At 63.3% G+C, this 22,661-nt stretch overlaps 3 protein-coding genes across 3 annotated transcripts; 2 read left to right on the top strand and 1 right to left on the bottom strand.

Moving 5' to 3' along the window:
- Positions 1-339: 339 nt before the first annotated feature.
- LOC126913664 (ADP-ribosylation factor-like protein 13B) lies at positions 340-2,677 on the bottom strand. The gene is made up of 7 exons (XM_050716639.1): positions 2,282-2,677; positions 1,868-1,973; positions 1,619-1,776; positions 1,453-1,537; positions 1,161-1,365; positions 745-846; positions 340-416 (listed from the first exon to the last, which is right to left on the bottom strand). The coding sequence occupies exons 1-7, from the start codon at positions 2,584-2,586 to the stop codon at positions 340-342; spliced, it is 1,038 nt and encodes a 345-aa protein (XP_050572596.1). The 5' UTR covers positions 2,587-2,677.
- An 8,781-nt stretch (positions 2,678-11,458) lies between these two features.
- XKRX (XK related X-linked) lies at positions 11,459-15,748 on the top strand. Its single transcript, XM_035541925.2, has 3 exons — positions 11,459-11,799; positions 13,509-13,768; positions 14,657-15,748. Exons 1-3 carry the CDS (start codon positions 11,507-11,509, stop codon positions 15,397-15,399), a joined length of 1,296 nt encoding a protein of 431 aa, XP_035397818.1. The 5' UTR covers positions 11,459-11,506; the 3' UTR covers positions 15,400-15,748.
- A 1,077-nt stretch (positions 15,749-16,825) lies between these two features.
- NOX1 (NADPH oxidase 1) lies at positions 16,826-21,519 on the top strand. Its single transcript, XM_035541924.1, has 12 exons — positions 16,826-16,874; positions 18,077-18,168; positions 18,574-18,684; positions 18,765-18,849; positions 18,931-19,076; positions 19,151-19,332; positions 19,595-19,733; positions 19,852-19,944; positions 20,094-20,329; positions 20,410-20,572; positions 21,078-21,202; positions 21,290-21,519. Exons 1-12 carry the CDS (start codon positions 16,826-16,828, stop codon positions 21,414-21,416), a joined length of 1,548 nt encoding a protein of 515 aa, XP_035397817.1. The 3' UTR covers positions 21,417-21,519.
- The last annotated feature ends 1,142 nt before the right edge of the window (positions 21,520-22,661 follow it).

Below are 22,661 nucleotides of genomic sequence, written 5' to 3' on the forward strand. Positions count from 1 at the left end.
TTTGGGATATTCGCTCTGATCTTCCTCTCTTCTACAGACTCGGTCGTGTTCAGAGCAAGTCCTACACAGAATATTAACGCAGGGTCAGAAAGTGCCTGACCTTTTCAGGAGGGTTTGCAGCCTGGCTGCCAGAGAGGCTTTTTACAAGAGGACTTTTGGCTCGTTCCTGCAGATCCTGATTTTCAAGTCACGCAGAGGACAGAAACGCTGCTGTTCCTGCCCTAGAACCCACTGCCCAGGACTGCCAGCCCTGGCCAAGCACCCCAGGAGCTCTGCACAAGCCGCAGGTCCCAGAGCCACTGCGACACAGCCCGGGGTCCTTGGGAGCTTGCACCCCGCTCAGGGGGCGATGGCAGACGGCTGCTTCCTCTGCTCCTGCCGTATCTTGAGAGCCAGCATCGCCCGGCGGTACAAGTCTGGGGGAGGAAGGGAAGCGGTCAGGCACTAACCCAGGGACTAATCTCTGGGGCCAAGCCTGGCAGCCTGTGCTGAGCGAGGGCTGCAAGGATGCCCCAGACCCCAGCACAGTGCACTCACGTGCCCTTGCTGCATCCCACCTGAAGGCTGCAGCGCTCACCTCCCCAGCAGCCCCCCCCTGCCCTGCAGCAGCACTTACTCCTGCCTGTGCTTGTGCCCCTGCACCAAGCACCGTGTGGCCACGGGCTTCTGAGCAGCTCACATCCCGCTGCCAGCAGGCCAACCCCCTGACGCTTTTCAGCAACATGTGTCCTGGGAAATACCAACCAAAGGTGCTCGAGACCTCCTCCCGCTGCTGCTCCGCGGCAGGCTCCTGCGACTTGATTTTATTCTTAATTTTCTTCTTCTTTTTCTTTTTCATGCCCTGTGCTGGATGGAGAAATATGAAATTTCAGACATCACATTTGGGCAAGGATGCCTCTGTCACCAAACCAGCCGAGAGGACTGCTGCTGGTGGATCCGCAGTCCTCCTGCTGAGATGCCCAGGGATGTCTCTCCTCTTTCCCGGCCAGACTCCTGCAACCCCGCTCTGCGCTCAGCTGATCTGCAAGCAAAGCTAAGGGAGACCACAGGGACTGGTGCTCCAGTGCACCACCACGTTTCTGGGTCCCCAAACCGCCTCTTGGGGTAGCTCTGAGGATCCCGATGTGCCCTTGCCAGCAGCCCTCACAGCCCCCTCTCACCTGGGTGGGGGGCAGCCATCCCGGGGGGCAGAGGCTCCTCCTGCCCGACCCTGTTGGGGGCCAGCAGCCCCACAGCAGAGCTGGCTCGGCTGTCACCCCCTCCTCCTGCTCTGTCCGGTTCCTCGGCCAGGCTCGGCTGCCCCGGGCCCTTCTTCCTCACCTTCACCTTCCTCTTCCTCCTCCCGGGACCCTTTGCGCTCTCCTCCTGGGCAAGGAGAGGAGGGGATGAGGGGAAGGCGATGGCAGCCCCCTCCAGCCCGGCCCACTCCTGCTGTGGCCGGGGGGCTCTCACCTGGGGGAGGAGGCGGCGGGTGGCCCGGTGCTCCCCCATCTTCCCCACGCCGTCCTGGTCGTCCTCCCCTCGGGCCGGGGGGTCCCTGGTGGGGCGAGAGCACAGCCGGGGTGGGGGCGAGCCCCGTGCGGGTGAGGGAATGGCACAGAGGGAGCCGCACACCCACCTGCGGGCGGGCAGGCGGCCGCGGGCTGTCCGGGGGCTGGGGTCGGCCATCGGGGAGCGGGTGGCAGGGAGCAGCGGGGAGCGCTCGGCAGCGGCACGCAGGAGCCAGCGCAGCCCCTGCAGGGTGCTGCGGGCCGGGCCGGCGGCCGCACACGGCTCCTGGGGATGGGGGGGGGGGGCTCGGTCAGCCCCCGCAACCCCCCGGTGCCTGGCAAGGGGAGCAGGGTCGGGCAGCCCGCCTGCAACTCACGATGCGGCAGGGCGAGCGGTTCTCGTTGACCAGCCGCTCCAGCGCCAGGCGCTCGATCAGCTCGCAGGGCAGCAGGGCGGCCGCCACGTCCTGCTTGTTCGCCAGCCTGGGGCATGGGGAGAGGGCAGGGGGTCACCCCAGGCACCCCGCTGTACCGTATGGGGAAGACCGGCTGCTTTCTCCCAGTTTGGCTGTGGTTAGGTGAAGCATTGCCCCGAGCCGTGCCCGATGCCGGAGCCCCTCTCCAGGTGCTCTCAGCACCCCCGCACTGCAGGGGTCCCCATGTGCTGGCACCCGCTGGGTACCACATCCCCACGGCAGCCTTGCTGCACTGCCCGCAGCCCCAGCCACAGGCTCCCACTGCTCGCCCCAACCCCAAACCCCGCGGATCACAGCCGGCAGACTCAGCCTTACAGTAAGAGGGGCTTTCCAGAGACATCAGGGTGACTCAGGACGCGGCTCAGAGCCTTGCGGGCCTCCTCCATCCGCGCCAGGTCACCGGAGTCCAGCACGAAGAGGAGCCCGTGGGCCGTGCCGTAGTGGCTGCGCCAGGCGCTGCGGAAGCGCTGGCCCCCGGGCAGGTCCACCAGCGTCACCTCGAACCTGTCCACCCGCAGGCGGGTCTGGCCGGGCTGTGCCGTGGGCAGCACCTCGCAGGCCAGGGCTGTGCGTGGGGAGAGGGAAGAGGCCAGATGTGGGAGCATCCCCACCACGCTCATCCTCTTCCCCGGGCCCCATCCCTGCTCCCACTCGCAAGGATACTCAGAGCACAGCCAGCACCCCGTGCCCCAGGCCAGCAGCTTCACTTCTGTATTTCAAAGCCCAGTTTTCCTCGCTGGTGCAAGACCGGTATAGCCCAGCCATGAGAGATTTGTGGGGCAGAGCCCCCGGCAGTGATCCTGCTGGGATCCTGGGGACTGTATCACCCGCTGCAGCCCGCAGGCACACTGGGTGCGAGGGAGCATGCCCCCCCGCCGCCCCGCCACGCTCCTTGTGGGACCCCCCAGCAGAAGTCACCTTCCTCACCTCTCCCTATGTCCATGATGACAGAGCTCTTCCCCGCGTTGTCCAGCCCCACGACGAGGAGGGTCACCTTCCTGGGGGGCAACAACAAGGGGTGAGCAGCCCGCAGGCACGCTGTGCCCCACACGGCTCTGAGCCACCGTCCTCAGGGAATAGTGGTGCCCCTGGGCAAGGGGCTGCCTGCAGCAGCTCTATTTCGGCTGGGAGCGGGGCAGGACAGTGACATGGGCTTTCGCCTGGGATGGGGGAGAGGGGAGGGATGGTCCCTGGTGCCTGGGGAGAGAGCAGGGGCAGAGCTGTCAGCACGGCCCTCAGGTGTGCGCGGGCACCTGGAGCCACCCTGGCACCGCAGGAGCCCTCCGCGCGCTTTCTACGACCACCGTTTCCTCTCGGACCCTATGGGATTAAGCAATAGTATGCACAGGCTGGAAAGGCTGGTACTTGTACGGAAGCAGTTAGTGATTTTTCTTAGTACTCTTCCGCGTTAGTGCATTAGGGCAATACACAGAAAAATAGCAAGGAGGTTTTACGAGCTTCTGCCTGGACCCAGGAGGTTTTTCCTGTTCCTCAGCAGTCATGTTTGCTCCCCAGTGGCACGCTCCGTCTGAGCCACGAGCAGAGCAATTTCCCTTTGCCTTACATGTCAACAACATTAGTCATTTTCAGTATCTTTTCCATAAATATACACAGGAGTCTGCGTGGGCAGCGAGCTCCACCTCCGGCATTACGGAGCCGCACCGCACCGTCGCTGGACGGACCATAAACCCCCTTACTGCCCGCACCGCCTGCCCGCCCGGCTCCTCCCCGAGGGAATTAGGCCTGGCCTCACGACACACGCAGGCAGCTCGGTTTCGCCTTGCCCTGCAGTTCGGGGACCTCTCGCGCAGTGCCACGGTGCCGGCGCCCTCCCTGATAAACGCGCACACGAGCGCTGAGCTCTCCGGAGAGCCCCTGGAGCGGGCGCACGGATTTACCTGACGGGCTCCTGTATGGCCTGCAGCCAGGACCAGCAGTGGGAGAAGAGGTGGAACATGCCCTGCAGCCCCGTGCCGAGGGGTCGGCCTCTCTTTGGCACCTGCAGGACGAGCAGCCCGGTGTGGCTTTGTCCCCCTGCCCGTGGCCGCCCGCACCTTCTTGCATCTCAGGGGTGTGATTCAGCCTCTCACCTGCTTGCTCTCCTGCACGGCTCCTGCTCGCATCTCCTCTGCGTAGCAGCTGCTTAAATCTAATCTGGATTTACACGATTTACTCCTTGCAGTCTCCCTAATCCCGGTGGGTCAGCCCAGGCCGGTGGCCACTGGGAAATGGAGTGCCGCAGTCCCTGCGGGGCTGCTCCTCTCGGCACCTCCAGCAGCAGATGTGGCTTTTGGAACAGAAACAAAGCCCAGCTGAGCAGCGCCTGGCTGGGAGCAGGGAGCTGGTGGGGACCCTGAGAAATACCCAAGAGTTTCTCGGACTCTGCCGAAGGCACTGGGCCATTCTGCACACACACAGCTCCTGAGCAGGGCCCCGAGGAGGCAGTCCTGGCCCCACGGCCCCCAGGCACAGATGCCTCGCCCAGGCAGAGGAGGGTCTGGCTGAGGGTGGCACAGGGCTGGGAAGTGGTGACAGTAGGACGAGGAACGGAGCCAGCAAAAAGCACCAGCTCCTTGATCTGCAGCCCCAAAGCTCTTATGAGGCTCTTCAGGTTTCCTGTTGCTTCCCTGCAGCTGAGGCTGCCTTCTCTGGAGCCAGAGGAGAGGCCCCGAGGGGATGGCCAAGCCACAGGGACTTTTGGTGTGGGGCGCAGGGTCCAGAGGGACGAGGACGCCGGACCTGGTGAAAAGCACACCGGGAAGCTCCCACAGGCTGCGGACGGGGTGCCAACAGTCCGTGCCATACAGCAGCTGGCAGCAGTGAGCTGGGTTGCAGAGGCAGTGCCGGGCATCCCGCAGCACCCACGCGCTGGGGCACAAGGCGAGCTGCCTGGGAGCGCCGTAGTGAGCAGGGAGCTGCACCAGGTTAATGATTGACCGAGGAAGTTTCCACACCCATCTCATGGCCAGACACAACAGCCGCACTGTTTGGGGTGACCGTGCGCCCCATGTATGTGGGCAGCCTAGCTGCGTTAGCCTGGCAGAGGGAGAGCTGACCGGGCAGCACCCAGGGCACTGCAGGGCTGTCATGAACACCTATTAGCTGAGCATTAGTCTCATTTCTGCATGCCAGTAAACAACCTGCCTCCTGACGTCCACAGCTTCCTTGCCTCCCGCTTGTGCTCATCACCTCCTCCTACACGGAGGTGCTGCAGGGTGGGTCAGCACCTCTGCCACTGCCCTGCTCCACTTCCCAGGGCCCAGCGGTGACCGTGTCCCCCGGTCCCCAGCCTTTCCCTGCTGCTCCTGTGCCAATGGCCTCACCGGTACCAGGGGCAGTGCCAGCTTTTGCAGGCAGCACGGGGCTGGGAAGCCTTTTGCAGAACTAGCTGCAGCCGTAGCGCACGGGCACGCTGGAGGCGGCAGCACCTCTCGGTGCCTGGGGATGGCACTTGCCAGGTGACAGCCGGGCCAGGTGGCAGGAAGAGGCACGACCACGGGTGCTATAAATAGAGGAGTGCAATGTGGCAGACAGCTGCACAGCCTCCCGAGGGACAGCAGAGCGGGTCTCCCTCCCTGCCCCAGCAGATTTTGAGAGGTCTCTGCTGTTGTAATGCCCATGTCCGAAATTCCTGGCTCTAAGGACTGGGAAAACCCCCAAGCAGCAACAAAACCACCCCTCCTGACGCGCCCACAGCCAGGAAAACCTCAAAAAAACACCCCCCAAAACAGCGAAACCTGCACGCAGCTCTAGAAAGACGAGAGAGGGCCAAGCCCTCGTCGATGGGCGGTTTGCTCCCGCCCGGGACTTGGCTCGGAGCGCCGGGGCTCATGTTACAGAGCGGGTGGCTGGCAGGGTGCCCGCCTGCGCGCCCGGCGCCTTGGGTGGCAGAGGGACACGCGCGTCCCCTCTCCCTGCACGCCCCGCGGCTCGGGGACACCCCCGGGCAGTGCCAACGGGGACCCAACGGGAGCCGTCCGGGTTTCCTTGGTGACCGTTGCCAGGTGAGAAACTCCGAGGCAGAATTTATTATCTTGGTGGATAAGAGGAGATGTTCCTCGCCGGGGCTGCTACCGGACCCTGTCCCGGCACCACGCTGCGCTGGACGCCCCGGGGACACCGGTGACAGCGGGGTCCCTGAGAGCGGGCTGTGCCTGGGGAGCCGGGGCTGTGCGGCCCCTGGCGTCTCTACCTGGAAGGCAGCACTTGTTTTAGGGCTATTTCTGCCCGCTGGAGAGTGGCAGGAGAGGGAAGGAGGCAAAAACCAAAGGGACCGCGGAGAAGCACAGACGGACGCAGGCTGGTGGGCTGCCCTGCCTCGGCTTCCCTAGACCCCGTGAGTATGCACCGAGCGGCTTTGGGTGCACCGGGACCACCACACGGGGCCCCCGGGGTGAGGAGCAGAGTGGGGAGACAGCGGTGGCAGGGCTGGGGGAGCCTGCACACGGGGAATCACAGCTTGCAGGGGAAAGCACCAGGCAGCGCTGACCAGAGGTGACCAGGGCCGCCTTCAGCGCTGAGCTGGGGTGGCAGTAAAAACGAGGTGAGGGTGAGGACCAGAGTCCCAGCAACAATGTCCGCAAGCTGTCCTGGTCTTCTTGGGACTGCTTCGTCTCTGGACCTGCCCAAAAAGGCAGGGGCACAGCAACCGCGGCAGGGCAACGACGTGCCCGAGCTCCGGGGAGGGACTTGTCTTTCTTTGTAAGGCGTCGGACGACGGCGGCAGCCCAGTCACAGCAGGCCGGTATGCAAATATCTGCATCGTTCCTTTAAATCCCCGCACGGCTCTGGTGGCTAACGATAAAGCCGATCATATGGGCTTGCAAATCCTGGGAGCTAATTACACCCCGGTGCCTGGCAGTCAGGCTGGAATCGCAAGGTAATTGCCACCTCCGCTGTGGAAGCCTGTTGTCGGTGAATCAGGGCCCTTGCAATGTTTGCTAGCAGAGCGTGGCAGGCCAGCAGCTGCTCCGCAGCTATTTTAGGAGAGGGAGGCCATTTTTCTGGATCTCTTTTGCCCCCTCAGCAGACGACACGGCTGCCCCGAGCCCCACGGCGAACGCAGAAGCAGGGGGATGTTGATTTCAGCGTAGGCAGATAAGCGCCCTTCTGGCCTGTGCAAACACCAGCATGCCCCAAACAAGCCGAAACACGGCGAAGGCAGCTGAACACCAGCTCCTCTGCTGGGTTTTCTCATCCTGTCCCTGCTCCCTGCTGCGAGGGGAAGCTGACAGCTCACTCCTGCACCGTGCACGGAGCTCGCTGGTGCCCCTGCGGCAGCTGCACGCGCTCCCCGTGCTTGCACGGTGGTTTTGCTGAGCGCAGTTCAAGGCTGCTGCTCTTTCTGCTTTCCTGAATCAGGGCGTGGGCGAGAGCGGGTGAGCGTAAAGCGTGCCTGCAGGTTGCCCCAGCCAGCTCAGCCGCTGGCAGGGCCAGGCACCATACACCTGGTGGGAGCAGGGGAATTGGGTAATTAAAAGGAACTTTAAGTCCTCCTGCCTGGTTTACAGCCCCTGAGCTGGGACTGTAGCCAAAGGGCCATGATTTCAAAATGTATAAATATCACAAAGATAAATCCACCAAATGGAGGCAGCTCTGTTTTCTTGGGAAGCGTTCAAGCCACGAGGCAGCACAAAATGCCCCGTGCTGGGACCCTCTCCAGGGCCCCGCCGACCCCGAGCAATGCCGAGCCCCATGCAGCCCCCAGAGGACTTAGAGGGGTGAAGTCCTCAGACAGACCCAGGTTTTCCTCCCTGCAAATGCCTGCTGGCAGGGTAAAGGAGTGAAGCTGCAGGAGGAAAAGGAAAAGGAGCAGCAGGAGCAGTCACATGAAACTGCAAAGCAAACGGAAAAAAATATTTCCCCAACCAAAAAATATTCCACAGACAGGGCAGAAAAAAAAATACAGCTGAGTTCTTGAGAATGCAATGCAAAATCCAAACAGTTTAAGCTGGGAAAACCGGTCATTTGCAAAGCTATTTCCAAACTAAGTAAAAAGTTCCTGGCTCACAAGCTCCGTTGAGCCCCTCCAGCTGCTCCGTCTGCCCACTGCAAGGGCACAGAGCGCAGGCTGCTTCTCCTGCTCACAGCACGTCTGGCTGGGAAGCGTTTTGTGATCTCCATCCAGCACACAGGGTCTCCTGGGGATCCTCACGTCCCCACCGCCACCCCGTGCAGCACCAGCTGGATGTTAATTCCACGGCGCAAAGTGCATCCCAGGGAGGTTTCTGATCCGAGTGGGCAGCGGGGGGGGAAGCACCGCCACCCTGCACCCCGAGCAGCTGCCTCCACCGCTGTGTGCAGGGCTATATTTGGGAAGCTGGCGGCGCGCTGCTTGGCATGTCCCAGCGACTTATCGGGAGCGATGTCTGCTCCGGGGTCCTAGTGCAGTGGTGTGGGGGAGAGGAGAGGAAACCCATTTCAGGAGCGTGTGGGTAGTTCTCCTGCATCTGGGCTCTTTAAGGGCTGTTGCAAGTTGTTCCCTGCCATCTCCAGTTTTTTCTGCTCTCCTTTTACAGGAGCTGAGCTGCCGGGCAGGCGTGTGTAAGTGAGACGTGCCTATTTTCAGTGTTAGAGCCGGTGAGGGAGGCTGCTCCTACCTCTATGTATAGCCCGGGCTGTCACACACAAATGCCCTCACTCATCCACAGGCATGCAAGGGGCTGGAAAAGCTGTACAGCAAATCCAGATTTCACACGGTGGATAGGCACTGTTGCTACATCCCTGTGTTCGAAGCGCATTGTGTGAACACTGGGATTAAGAAAATAATGAAGTCTGGGATTAAGAAAATAATGAAGCTGGGTTGTGCTCCAGGACAAGGCAGCCGTTTCTGAAAACAGGAGAAGTGACATTCTCATGTGGGGACGGGACCCGGGGATGGCACCTTGGGCATCCTCGCGTGGTGGGACACAAAAAAGGTTAAGCCCGCAGCACGGCAGGGGGCAGGACTGCCCGCTGGCAGCAATGCAATGGCCAGGTCCAGGGTGTCTGTGCCGCCGTGCCCGGCCGCACTGGGTTTGCAGAGGCTCTAATCCCAGGTAGAGGGAGTGGCAGCGGGGCAGGATGGCCCTCTGACGCTCTGCAGACATAGATCACTTTTATGACCTGTTGTTTACAGTACTGAGCTCTGGACAGGTAGGCTTAGGCTTGAGGGGTGACTCACAGCCTGAGCCAGAAAACATCCCTCTGCCTCTCCGTGCTTGAACAGAAAATAGGATAATAACTGGTCTGGGGAAGCGCTGTGAGGCTTTGTCCATCCATTCCTCTGATGGGCGCTGAGGCTCCCGGACACGGGACTGGAATTCTTGACTTCTTAAACAATTGCTCTTAAATATTTCATCATGAACCAGGGGAAGATGAAATTAAAAATACGATGACTCCAAGCCCAGGCATTGCTCAGCCGAGGGCTTGGTGACCTGCCAGACTCCTGGGGGATGCTTTTAATTTGGATAAATGGAAGTTGCATAAATGATTTAAATTGCACGTCGCTCTTGCTGCTAATACGGAGGTGTGGGAGCAGTTGGCAGCGCCGCACGTTGTGCCGTCGCCGGCTGAGCGCCCGGACACGCTGCGTGCTGGGGCCAGCACAGCCACTGCCTGCACACGGCTCCCACCCTGGGTGTCCGCAGGAGCTGCCCGGCTGGTGGCAGGCTCGCTCGCTTGGACGCTGCTCCCTTTGCACCCTGCCCTGCTGGATTTTTTGGGGAGGCTCTTTTCCAGAAACAGCTTGAAAATATGTAACTACCATACCAGAGCTGAGTGGGAAACGTGTAGGCTTCCCGTCCCCTCCGGTCGGGCCAGTCTGTGTGAGCTCACAGTGTTTGTGGGCTCCTCAAGCAGCTGTTCAGTGCTGGAAGGGAAAGAGTGGAGCAGCTGCAGCAGGCGGGGCTGCTGGTCTGCGGGAGCTGCCATCGGGGAGACGCAGCCTCCGAGGTCTCGGGCGGTTTCAGTCCCAGCTCTGCCTCTGATTAGCCCAATAGCCCTGGAAATGCTTCCATCCCGGTAACGTGGGGGTAGCTCTCACTTGTGGGGTTCGTGGGGTTTCATGCTGCAGGGGAAATGAGCTTGTGCTGTGCGTGGGGCCGGGCGAGCGATGGACACAGCATCGCCACTGGCTGCTCCCCTGCTGTCAGCGTGGGCACCTGCCGAGGGCTGAACACCCAGATCCTCTTAAAAGATACCTGAGGCTTCCAGATCGTTCTAAAGCAGGGAGAATTGGCTGACCTCAAGCACTCCTTGCCTTGTCATGTCTGTCCCAGCCAGCCGGCGTGTGCCCAGCCCGGGCTGAGTAATCTGGCAGGCAGAGAGCTCTTGGGGCAGACAGCTCACAAGCATCGCCGCAGAGGCTGCTGCCTGCGCTTGCACCAGCGCATGTGGGGGGAGGCTGGCAGAGACCCGGCCTGGCAATGGGGGCTCTGAGGGCAGAGCAGGGAGCCCCATGACCGCTGGTGTTGGGAGCAGCTCAGCCGGCCTGTGCTTTCCCATCACCTTGAAGGCAATGGGAAAAGCACCCCGCTCTAAGCCATCATGGTCTCCCACCTGGACGCTTGCGGGAGCCACATCTCCTCCGTAACATCCGACCCAAATCCTCAGGCCAGCCCTACACACATACACTGTCCCTCCCGGCCACACACTGGGGTGCCCCTGCACCTGCTGGACTTGCGAGACAGCAAAATGCTCCCTGCCCTGGCATTGCCCTTGCTCTCACATACTGACCCACAAAGTGGGGGGTCACAGGCAACGGGCGCTGTGGCCCAGCCCCACGCACCCTTCTCCTGGGCTGGAGCTCATGGTTAGCCCCGGAACTGCAAGGTAATGGGTGCAACTGGCCCGGCTGTGGGGCAGGGCTGGCACGCGTGCTGGGGACCCCGCTGTCCCCAGGACAGCCTGACACCTCTGCCCTTGGGGACCCCCCCGTGGTGCTGCGCCTTGGGGTGCTGGGAGCCGGGAGGACTTGGTGCATGGGGGTGGTCCCGGGGGGCACCCAATACTCTCAGGGCACGCAGGGAGTAGCACAGGGCACAGTGGGACTGGGGTTCCCGGGGTGGGTGTCCTGGGCGTGGCGGGGGGGCGTCCCCAGCAGGGATGGGGGGGGTCACGGGGTGGAAGGCCTCCGGCAAAGCTAGGGGGCGTCGGGACAGGGGCACGAGTGGGGGGGTCCTGGGGAGGGGGCTCCGGGCCCGCAGGGGCTCCCGGGCAGAGCGGGGGGCCCGGGGAGGAGGGTCCGCTACCGGCGGGGCGTCCCTCCCCCTCCCCGGCGGGGCGGGCCCGGGAGCGCTGCCGGCACGGCCCGCCCCCGCCCCAACCGGGGCCCGGCCCGGCCCGGCACAGCACGGTACGGCCCGGGGCGGCGCGGTCCGGCGGGGCCGTGCCGTGCCGTGCCGTGCCGGAGCAGCGGCTGCCCGTCGGGGCGCCGTGCGGCGGGGGCGCCGCGCTCCTCCCCGCCCCGCAGCGCGGCTCCTCTCTCTCCGCCGCAGCCCGGGATGGCGCCGCCGCGAGGCTGAGCCGGGCCGGGCCGGGCCGGGCCCCGGTTGGGCCGGGATGGACGGCCCGGGAGGGGGGCAGCTGCCCGCCGCCGCCCCGTCGCGGGCGAAGCTGCCGCTGGGCATCGTTTTCTCGACGGCGCTGTTCTGCGGGGAGAGCGCGGCGGCCGCCGTCCTCTGCTTCTCCTACGGCCACTCCGACGACCGCTTCTGGCTGGCGCTCACCGTCTTCTTCGTGCTCTGCCCCTCCGTGCTGGTGCAGCTCACCCTCATCTTCGTGCACCGCGACCTCAGCCGCGACCGCCCCCTCGTCCTGCTCATGCACCTGCTGCAGCTCGGGCCCATCATCAGGTGAGCGCCGCGGGGACCCCGGCCCGGCCCGGCCCGGCCCGGCCCGGCCCGGCCCGGCTCGGCACGGCGCGACCACCTTTTCCTCCCCCATCCCCGGACACCCGCTGCCAGCAGAGCCCCCCCCGCAGCGGGTGCCCGGCACAACGGGACAGCCCCCGGGGGCTCCCCGGTCCCCTCCCCGGTCCCCTCCCCGGTCCCCTCCCCGGTCCCCCTCCGGTGCCGGCTGCCTGCCGGACCCCCCCGGGCACAACCCGGCTCTCCCAGCCTGTTGCATGTCCGCTGCCAGAAGCGCCCCTCAGGCAGCTGCCTTTCGGAGACAGCGCTTCTCCTCCCCTCTCACTTTGGGGCTCCGAGCTCACGCCCGGAGCTCGGATGCAAATCCCTGCCAGGGCGTCTGAGGGTGAACCGCAGCCGGGGTCCTGCCCCGAGAAAAGGTCCCGGGGCCTGGGGAAGGTGGGGGGCTACGGGACACGGAGGAGGGGAGCTGGGGGGCTGCCGCACCCCAGTGGGGAGAGGAAGGCGAGGGGGTGGATGTTGCACAAGCCGGAGAGGTGCCGCTCTCTCACTCCTCGGGAATGCCGCCGTGCCTCCCCAGCTGGCTTCACCCGCCGTGCACGGGCAGGAACATCGCGCTGGCCCCGGAGCTCACCAAGGTCCCTGGCACACGGGGCTCCTTTGACACCAGCGGCCACGTTTTGGGGAGCACCGGCAGCAGAAGGGCTGCGGGCTTACGTCAGACCACGCTGGCCCGTGGTGGTGGCATGGCTCTTGCCACACTGACCACAGCCACTTGGAATTGCTACGATGGGGCTTGGACGCTTCCAAGAGGCGTGCAGAGCTGCTCAGGGGAGATGCTGCAGCCGGCTCCTCGGCCTGCAGAGAGAGCCCGGCCTGCTGAGAAGGTCTGGCAGGGCACCACGCGCCAGCTTTGTTGCCCTTGAAGCCAGGCCGCTTGGATGAAATCATTTTCCCGTTAGAGCCTGGAATAAGCCACGAGCACCGACTTGATGTGGCAAAAGCATTGATCCAAAAACCCTCCTTCCATTTAATGGGTCTGAAACAGAGCGGCTGCTGCTCTCCTCATCAGCGCTTATAAATAATTACCTCCTGCCGGTCCCCGAGCCAGCTCGTCCCGGGCAGAAGCCAAGCCTGCCGCATCAGTCCTCCGCTGGTCGCTCCTTGGTCCACGCACGCTGCTGGCGTGGGTGTGAGGCCCGAGGAGAGCGGAGGGGCTGGAGGCCGCCCTGCCGCAGGGGCCTGGCATCGGGGAGGCAGCGGAGCGGCGCGGAAGAGGCCAGCCTCTCCAGAGACGTGCGGGTGCTCTGCAGGGACGGGCTCAGGAAGCGCCGTGTTATCTGCCCATCAGAACCCGCTTCCACCCAGCTCTCCGCTTCCTGCCTCCACCGAGGAGGAAGCGTAGAAGGCTTTTGGTCAAGAGAAGAGATCAAACACAATAACAGAACATATCTCTTGCCTCCACATTTGGAAGAGGCGTGTTTTGTGCCTGTGGGGTGCACAGCAGCAGAAAAACAGAGCCAGGTGTGATTAATCCCGTCCCTCAGCTTTCGCTCCCAACAGAGCTCCCGTTCCTATGTCACCTAAGCTGCACCCTCCTCGCTGCCGGTCCCTTGTTGTCCCCGTGCCCCTGAGCGCCGGAGCAGGATGAGGGGCCGGGGAGCAGCGTGGTGATGGCAGCCGTGTCCCCGCAGGTGTGTGGAGGCCCTGGTGGTGTACTGCAGGTCGGGGAGGCAGGAGGAGCCCTACGTCACCATCACGCGCAAGAGGCGGCTGCGGAAAGGCTATGAGGTGGAGATGGAGCAGGAGGTGGGCCACTCGATGCGCCGGCTGGCCACCCACCGCAACGCCTTCAAGCGCATGGCGGTCATCCAGGCCTTCCTGGGCTCCACCCCGCAGCTCACCCTGCAGCTCTACATCAGCATCCTGGAGAAGTACGTCCCCGCCGCCCGAGGTAAGGGGGTCGGGGCCATGTGCCGGGCACGTGGGGTGCGGCCTGCCATCTGCAATGGGCACGCAGGCGGGGAGGGCACGGTGACACCTCCTCGGCTGCTTGTGGTGGTGTGGCAACCACGTCACACTCCACGGGTGCACCCCGGCCGTCCCTGCCTGCCCCAAACGTGGAGCACAACCTGCAGAGGTTGGCGCCTGTCCATTCCTGGTTTGCTTTGGCTATGCCGGCTCTCTGCTTGCCAGCTTGGAGTAGGGCTGGGGAGGGGTGACAAGAGCTAGCTGTGACCGAGGTGCTCCCAGCTCAGGTGCTTGCCCTGCAGAGCCGTGTAATCCCCCTGGCGTTGTGCCCCATATAAACACTGTGCCCCTGCCCCACGGGCAGCAGCCTTTGGGTGAGCTGTACCATCAGCCACCTTTGGAAGCCAGGCTGCTCCTGCTCTGCTTTAGTCACTTGATTTTTCAGGCTATCGGAGGCCCCCAGCACAGCAGCCCAGGGGTTCTGCCACCTGCTCGTGGGGTCAGTTATGTGCTCCGGTGCTCCCTGCATCAGACCCAGCTTCTAACCTCTGCTGCGGTGTGCCAGTGAGCCACGTGTGCAGGGGGGCTCTTGTGCCCTCTCAGATTTGAGCACCTGGTGAAGAAGCTGTCCTCACTGACCCTCTCTCCCCTGCAGTGCTGAATGCCCAAATATTTGCACAGACTCCAGGACAGGTAGCAGGGTAGAAACCCAAATAAACCTCGTGGCCGATGGGGACGAATGTGGTTTTGTTTGTGCAGGCTGCTCTGCTGGGGACCCAGTGAACTGCAGCCATGAGCTGTCCCCGGGGCAGCAGGGGCCGGGTGCCCACCCCCCAGCACTGCCTGACTCCCCTGCCTTTTCTCTCTGCAGCGGTCCTCATGGGGATCTGCCTGGTGTCGGTCACCTACGGGGCGCTCGTCTGCAACATCCTGGCCATCCAGGTCAAGTACGATGACTACAAGGTCCAGCTGCGGCCGCTGGCCTTCCTCTGCATCGTGCTGTGGCGCAGCCTGGAGATCTCCACCCGCGTGGCCGTCCTGGTGCTCTTCAGCACCGTCTTCAAGCACTGGATCATCCCCATCGCCTTGGCCAACCTGCTGGTGGTCTTCTTCCTGCCCTGGGTGCAGTTCTGGCGGAGCGGCACGCGGCTGCCCGACAACATTGAGAAGAACTTCAGCCGGGTGGGCACGGTGGTGGTGCTCTGCGCTTTCACGCTGCTCTACGCCAGCATCAACATGTTCTGCTGGTCGGCCGTGCAGCTCAAGCTGGCTGACCGGGACCTCATCGACAAGTCGCAGAACTGGGGCCTCCTGGCCGTGTACTACGTGGCCCGGCTGGTGGAGAACGCGGCGCTCGTCGTCCTCTGGTACTTCTTCAAGACAGACGTCTACGAGAACATCTGCACCCTGCTGCTGGTGGCGCAGCTGCTGCTCGGCTACTGCCTGGGCATCTACTTCATGCTCCTCTTCTTCCAGTACCTGCACCCGTGCCGACAGCTCTTCCGACACAACGTTGCTGATTTCCTGCACTGCGTCTGCTGCCGGCGGCCCCCGGGCAGCCCGGAGCGCCTCGAGGCGCCCCACGAGCCCGGCGTGAGGCACAGCATCGTGTGAGGCACAGCATCGTGTGAGGCACGGCCCGGGGCTGCGGGCTACAGACAAGGGGACGGGGCAGCACGAACCATGCCGAAGGCAGACGCTCCCTGGCCCTGCGGTGGCAGCGGGTCCAGGTGCCTTCATCCGAGCACTGGTGGATCCCCGTGGTGGCAGGGGACAGGCGCCTGCCTGGACCACGTGCCCTGGCACACACAGGAGGGACCTTTGGGGTGTCCAGACCCCACGGGGCAGCCAGCGGGGTGCGGGGTATTGGGGGTGCTTGGTCCCCACCCCGGTGCCTTTGGTGACCCCAGAGATGCGAGGGCTGCTCCGGGACTGTTTTGAGCAGTAAAGAAACTTTGCTGTGGCTCTGCGTCCGGGTGCTGGCAGGCGGCTGGTGACTCACGTGCGGGTGGAGACAGTTGAGACGGGTCTGGCCTGGGTGCACGTAGCCCTTGCTCAGGCTGCGTGCAGGCCCCAGGGGGGAGCAGGATGCGGCCGGGCCCCCCACAGCCAGGGGCTGCAGTGGAGGTCCCACAGCCCAGCACTGGTCCCACCCAAACGCTGCGGGCTAGCGCTTGCCCCGCGATGGGGCTGATAAGGTGCAGGAAGGCTGCGGGGCAGGGAACGGCCTCATCCTGCACCTCTGCCAGCGTGGCCCTGGCTGCCGGCCAGGAGTGACCTCGACTCCAGCATGGAGCGATCCTGCCCACCCTGTTCCCACACGGGCCAGGCCCTGGCGCAGGCTGGCATTCCTGACACGAGGTCAGGGGCCTGCTGCTGAGCGTGACACCCCCCCCCACCCCCCCCAGCAGCCCTTTGTAGGGCCGCTGCTGTTTGGGAGGTGCTGGGTGCCTGCAGGGGCTCAGCGCCACGGGGCACTCACTCGGTAGGAGTTCACTGCCCTGGTGCTGAGCCCAGGTGTGATCCTGGTACCGGCATGGCGGCATGGCCGTGCCCCTGTGATGCTTGTCCTCCTTCCGTGTTTTTTCCTCTTGAAATGTGACAGCAAAGGTCGGCAAAGGCCACCAGGGAGGGTTGTGTTTGCAGAACAGAGCACGTTACTGACCCTCCGCGACTTCCTGCCACCAGGAAGTTCCCACCTTAAAAAAGAAACCCAACACTTTGTCCCCAAAGGCCACAAAGGAAGGAGAGGAGCGGGGCTGTGCCCCGAAGCACCCACCCCAGCGGCGGTGTGGCCGGGAGGGACCCCTCCTTGGAGGGAAGCCCCAGCACCCTGCCCCGCCGGTGGGGCTGCAGCCCAGCTTTCCTGGAAGGTGGCCTTTGAAACCGTGCCGGCATTTCCTCAAAGACGCTGTGGGGGAAAGTCCCCGCAGTGCCGTTCCCAGGGCCGGGGCCATTTCCAGGGCCTGCTGCCTCCCATAAAACGCCGGGCGGGCGGCAGCAGGCAGCAGCTGGCACGGGCAGACGGGCACATCACAGCATGGGCAACTGGCTGGTCAACCACTGGTTCTCGGCCGCCGTCCTCGTGAGTCCGTGGGGCTTGGGGTGATGGAGGGGCAGGGGCTGCGTGTGGGCCTGCTGTGGACTGGGGGCTTTGGGGGGTAATTGGGGCTGTCCTGGCTCGGTCTGTCAGCCACGGAGGAACAAGAATCCCCTCTGTTTGTGTGCAGTCCCGAGGGTGGCGGAGGGGTGGCTGTGGGTCCCATCCTAAGGAAACCTGGAATGAAAGGAAAGGCGGGTCCTGGTGCTCAGGTGAAGCCTGCAGGGATTCTTTAGGTCTTGGCCACCTCTTCCCAATCACAGCCCAAATGCCAAAAATCATCAAACCCCTACACAGCAGGGTGGGGAGGTAGTGCACCCTGAGGTGTTCCCCCAAAACTCATGAGCAGAGGAGAGTGAAAATTAAAAATCCCACTGATTTTCTCACCTGCTTTGGCCAGGGAGACTTCCATTTGCATTTTCTTCCCATGTAAGAGTAGGAGCCTCCCACATGAGCCCTTGCTGGGGCCGGGAGCCTGCAGCCAACAGGAAAATCCTCCGGTGCTGTGCTGCATGGTGCCCGAGGAGCTGGAGCATCCACGGTGCTGCCGCCACAACAGCCAGCTGCAAATACTTGGGAAAGGGGGGGAGGGGGGTTAAAGAAATTTGGGTTATTTGCTTTTTTAAAATTGTTAAAGGAAAACCGAACCCAAGGCAGAGTAGTTGTGGGAGCTCTGGACTTACCAACGGAGCTCTGTGGGAGCTCTGGACTTACCAATGTGAAAGAGCACAGCTCCAGTGCCGCACGGAGACTGGCGCAGGGGAGCAGGGCTTTGCTGCGGGGACAGCAGCACCGTGGGACCAGGGCAGATGAGTTCCTGCAACATTTCCTCCTCCCGGACCTTTCCCGCTCAGTCCCTGCCACCCTCGGTGCCTGCCCCGGGCCCTTCCCACTCACGACAGCCCCGCGCCGTGCAGATATTTCCTTTATCATTCTTTCCTCGTTCCTTGTGTGGGGGTAATGCACAAGGATGTGGGTGACAAGACAGTTATTCTGCAAGACTTCCCACACCTCTCCTCACCTTTGCTCCCACGTCCCATCGATTCCATGCTGATGCAGCAATCCCCATAAGGAAGTGGGATGGGACACTGGCCTGATGCCCTCCGTCTGCGCTGGCACCCATGTGCTGCAGAGTGAGGGGGTCCTGGGGCTGGGGTCCCTCATGAGCCCTTGGCTTCCCCCTGCAGGCAGCATGGCTGGGCATCAACGTCTTCCTCTTCACGTACTACTTTCTGTTCTTCGACCAGGATGAGCGGTACTTCTACACCAGGGCCATCCTTGGGGTAAGGTGCTCCCGGCAGCACCCTGCCTGTCCCAGAGCCCTCCTGGCTGGGCTGCAGCGGGGCAGGGGCTGTAGCACCCCAAAACCCTCCCTCGTCCTATCCTCTTCCAGCCTACCACTGCTCCATCCCACTCCCTGCCTTGATCCCTGCTCCCAGCCCAGCATCACTCCGTACCAGTACCCATCCTGCACCCTGCACCCCACAGCCCCAGCCCAGGATCACTTGGTCCCAGCTCAACATCACTTGGCCCTTCCCCGTCCCGTCCCGTCCCATCCCGTTTATTCCATCCCATCCCATTCCGTCCCGCCATCGCTTTGCCCAGCGCGGGGCAGCAAGGCTGCAGGCAGACGCACCGTGTCCGAGGCACAGTGACGCTCACCCCGTCCCCACCTCCCCTCTCCCCAGTCTGCCTTGGCGTGGGCCCGGGCATCGGCCAAGTGCCTCAACTTCAACAGCATGCTGATCCTGCTGCCCGTCTGCCGCAACCTGCTCTCCTTCCTCCGTGGGACCTGCTCGGTGAGTGCCCTGCAGGCAGCCCCGCTGCGCGGCCGTCCCTGTCCCCGTCCCTGCCCCGACCCTGCTGTCTCTCCTTGCAGTGCTGCAGGCGAACGCTGCGGAAGCAGCTCGACCACAACCTCACCTTCCACAAGCTGGTGGCCTACGCGCTGGCCCTGTTCACAGGTACCGTCCTGCCCCTGCCCTGCGTCCCCTCCGAGCACCGCGGGGCTGGGGGCAGCGGGTGACCGCCTGTCCCCCTCCCAGCCGTGCACACCATCGCCCACCTCTTCAACCTGGAGCGCTACAATGACAGCCAGCAAGCCACCGACGGCAGCCTCGCTGCCGTCCTCTCCAAGATGCACCTGCAGAACAGCAACAAGTGGCTGAACCCCATCCACTCCAACCAGACGGTGAGCGCCGGTCCGCTGCCAGCAGCCCCCTGTCCCATGCCCTCACTCACCCCGTCCCTCTGCCACCCCTGCAGACCGTTGAGTACGTGGCCTTCACCACCATCCCGGGGCTGACCGGGGTCATCATCACACTGGCGCTCATCCTCATGGTCACGTCCTCCACCGAGTTCATCCGTAGGAACTACTTTGAGGTCTTCTGGTACACGCACCACCTCTTCATCATCTACTTTGCTGGCCTCGTCATCCACGGCATCGCGTAAGGCCCCTCCTGAACACTCCCAAAACAGCGGCAGGCAGCATAGCAAGGGGCAACGGCCATAAATAGCTGCTTGGGGGCCTGGGGTGGCCACGGCTGCCGCAGGAGGGTGGTGCAGCCCTGGATGGGGTGCAGCATGGTGGTGAGATCGCCATGCAAGGGGGGGTTGCAAGCCTCAGCTAGCCAAAGGCCAGCTGGCCCTACGCAGCCCATGACTGGGGTGGGAAGAGGGCCCCTGCGCTCACCCCCTGCCTCCCTGCAGCGGGCTGGTGCGCGGGCAGACAGAGGACAGCATGGAGGAGGTGCACCCGCGGCGCTGTGCCGAGTACCTGGTGCACAATCACGAGGAGTGCAGGCACGAGTGCTGCAAAAACCCCGAGTTCAGCAGCATCCCTGCGGAGGTAGGGCAGCAGTGGGGTGGGATTGGGGCTGCGGGGGGGCCCGGCTGCCCTGCGTACTCCCTTAGTGGGAGTGCCCAGCCCAGGATGCTCCAGCCCTTTGCTCTCCTCCATCCTACAGTCCTGGAAATGGGTTCTGGCCCCCGTCCTCCTCTACATATTTGAACGGATCCTGCGGGTCTGGCGTGCACGGCAGAAGGTGGTCGTCACCAAGGTAGGTGGCGCTGGAGCCAGGGAGGGAGGAGACGGTGCTGCAGCCCTTGCTGGGGTGGCTGCACGGAGGTGAGCAGGGGCCACTGCCAAAGCCCCATGCCCAGGTGACGGGGACAGGTTGGGTGCCGAGCCCTGCTCCCTGTCCCCCAGGCGGTCATGCACCCTGCCAGAGTGCTGGAGCTGCAGATGCAGAAGAAGGGCTTCCGCATGGAGGTGGGACAGTACATCTTCGTCAACTGCCCCGCCATCTCCCTCCTGGAGTGGCACCCCTTCACCCTCACCTCGGCGCCCGAGGAGGACTTCTTCTCCATCCACATCCGGGCAGCCGGGGACTGGACGGAGCGCATCATTGACACCTTCCAGCAGCAGAAGCCGGAGATGCCCAGGTAGGCTGGGGAGCTCCCAAATGGACCATCCCAGGGGCTCGGGGAGGCCGTGCCTCTTACCCCGGCCCTCCCTTGGCCAGGATTGAGGTGGACGGCCCCTTCGGCACGGCCAGTGAAGACGTGTTCCGGTACGAGGTGGCCATGCTGGTGGGAGCAGGCATCGGTGTCACCCCCTTCGCCTCCATCCTGAAGTCCATCTGGTACAAGTTCCAGCAGGCTGACCAGACCCTCAAGACCAAGAAGGTACTGGGTGACCCCAGGACCAGCTGTCCCCAGGCCGTGGGTTTCTCCATGCTCGGAAGTGCTTGGCTTCCCCTTCCTCAGCATCACATCCTTCCCCTGCCCCTGCTCTGCTCCATCTTGAGTAACGCTGCTTCCCCGTGCCATCGCATCCCAGATCTACTTCTACTGGCTCTGCCGGGACACGGGCGCCTTCGCCTGGTTCAATGACCTGCTCGCCTCGCTGGAGCAGAAGATGGCCGAGTCCGGCAAGGCAGACTTTCTCACCTACCGGCTCTTCCTCACCGGCTGGGACACCAGCATCGTGAGTTGGCTGTGGGTGGGCACGACGGCAAGGGGGGGACGCCTTGTAGCTGAGCCCAGGAGGAAGGGCAGGGCGAGCGCGTTAACGGCTCGCAGAGGCACAGAGGTTTTTCCTCTCAGGCATTTGGTGCTCCTCCAGGGGAGGGGACTCGCGGGTGGGCGGGCTGGTGGTGGCCGGGGTCCTCACCGTCCCTGCTCCGTGCAGGCCAACAACGCGGCGCTCCACTACGACACTGCCACGGACACGGTGACGGGCCTGAGACACAAAACCATCTTTGGGCGGCCCATGTGGAACACCGAGTTTTCAGCAGTGGCCACGGCCCACCCCAGGTCAGAGCTGGGACACGGGTGCTTGGGGTGCTGGTGTTTGGAGGTCTCCCCTCCTCCCCAGCACCCACAGCCCCTCGCTGCATGCAGGTCGGTGGTCGGTGTCTTCCTGTGCGGGCCAGGGGCATTGGCAAAGGACCTGCAGAAGTTCTGTCACCAGCACTCCAGCCTGGACCCCAGAAAGGTCAAATTCTACTTCAACAAGGAGAACTTCTAAGTGGGAGCCAGGCTGGGACCGCAGCCGTTGGAGAACGGACAGCCTGCTGCTCTCGCATCTCTTTTTGGAGCAAGTCTGCCTGACCAGGGACGAGCATCAGCTGAAAAACACACGCATCGAAACCAGGCAAGACAGCAAGGCCCTCCTTCACAAGGAGAAGCTCTAGGTTCAAAGACTGCTGCCTTCTCGACCCAGCCTACAAAGGGTTCCTGTGCGGGGAACGAGCCCAGCGCACGGCACAGCCCACGAGGAGACCAGAGGCACGCGTTGCGATGGTGGCACTGGGGCAGCACAAAGGCTCAGACCAGCCAGAGGCAGGGGGGGGGGGCGCCCAGCGGGCTGGGCAGAGCGGGTGGGAGATGGGACACGCCGAGCAGGCACCGGGGACCACACATGCCCCTCGGGGTTTAAACAGTCCTTTCCATATAAACTGGTAAGTTAAACTTGCTTTCCTTTGCAATAAAAGCCACGGGTGGTGGCTCAGTCTGTGCAGGTAAAGGGGGGCAAACAGTGGGCTCCCTTCACACAGGGCTGCCACAAAAAGGCAGGGTTTGTAATAAACCCTCCGGGGTAAAGTGTAGGACGCTGGGGCCGCCTGCCTGCCGGCCCTCCTCCCGCACAGGGGCTCAGCAGTACCAGCAAGCCAAGCTTGCACCGTCCACCGGGCACAAACCAGTGCACAGACAGACTTTAAATGCACGGGCAAATTCTGCTCAGGCACATGCAGAGAGGAGGGAAAAAACACCCTCCTGCAGCAGGCAGGTATGGTAAGCGATACAGCAATCGGATATGGAGCCCTTCTGCCCTTGCTGGCGGGAACAGAAAGCTGAGCCCCGCAGCAGGGCGCTCAGCCCGTACCGTGGGACGCTCGCTGCTCTGTCCTTGGGCCCATGGGCTGTCTTCATCAGCCAGACACCTCCTCCCTGCAGTCTGCTTGCCTGCTTCGGTGGCAAGAGTCATCTTCCAGCAGGGAAACACAAAATGACAGTACCTTTGCTGCAACGCACGCAAGAAGCCCTCAGGAAGGCAGACGGAATCCGGCTCCAGCACTTGCTGCCCACGCCTGGTCTCCCATCAGCCTCCCCAGGTGACAATTTCAGCTTCCTGCAGGCTGCTGTGCAAGCGCCTCCCACCACACGCTGCCCCTGCTCCGTCCACCAACCTAGGATGCTTTCTACCGTATTCCTAGCGAACATACAGGAAATCCCAAGAGTATTTCTGGCCCTATTGCTGGGAAAAGAGTGG

Source organism: Cygnus atratus, unplaced genomic scaffold (genome assembly GCF_013377495.2).
Source record: "Cygnus atratus isolate AKBS03 ecotype Queensland, Australia unplaced genomic scaffold, CAtr_DNAZoo_HiC_assembly HiC_scaffold_120, whole genome shotgun sequence".
NCBI lineage: Eukaryota > Metazoa > Chordata > Aves > Anseriformes > Anatidae > Cygnus > Cygnus atratus.

What these genes read in the sequence shown, in the direction of transcription:
- NOX1 (XM_035541924.1), top strand. Translation starts at nt 16,826, where the DNA reads ATGGGCAACTGGCTGGTCAACCACTGGTTCTCGGCCGCCGTCCTCGTG. An exon ending in TCAGCAGCATCCCTGCGGAG is followed by an intron (nt 19,734 to 19,851) that starts GTAGGGCAGCAG and finishes TCCATCCTACAG; the next exon opens with TCCTGGAAATGGGTTCTGGC. An exon ending in AGAAGGTGGTCGTCACCAAG is followed by an intron (nt 19,945 to 20,093) that starts GTAGGTGGCGCT and finishes CCTGTCCCCCAG; the next exon opens with GCGGTCATGCACCCTGCCAG.
- LOC126913664 (XM_050716639.1), bottom strand. Translation starts at nt 2,586, where the DNA reads ATGAGCGTGGTGGGGATGCTCCCACATCTGGCCTCTTCCCTCTCCCCA. An exon ending in TCTGGAAAGCCCCTCTTACT is followed by an intron (nt 1,974 to 2,281) that starts GTAAGGCTGAGT and finishes CCCATGCCCCAG; the next exon opens with GCTGGCGAACAAGCAGGACG. An exon ending in ACCGCTCGCCCTGCCGCATC is followed by an intron (nt 1,777 to 1,867) that starts GTGAGTTGCAGG and finishes CCCCATCCCCAG; the next exon opens with GAGCCGTGTGCGGCCGCCGG.
- XKRX (XM_035541925.2), top strand. Translation starts at nt 11,507, where the DNA reads ATGGACGGCCCGGGAGGGGGGCAGCTGCCCGCCGCCGCCCCGTCGCGG. An exon ending in CAGCTCGGGCCCATCATCAG is followed by an intron (nt 11,800 to 13,508) that starts GTGAGCGCCGCG and finishes GTGTCCCCGCAG; the next exon opens with GTGTGTGGAGGCCCTGGTGG. An exon ending in GTACGTCCCCGCCGCCCGAG is followed by an intron (nt 13,769 to 14,656) that starts GTAAGGGGGTCG and finishes TTCTCTCTGCAG; the next exon opens with CGGTCCTCATGGGGATCTGC.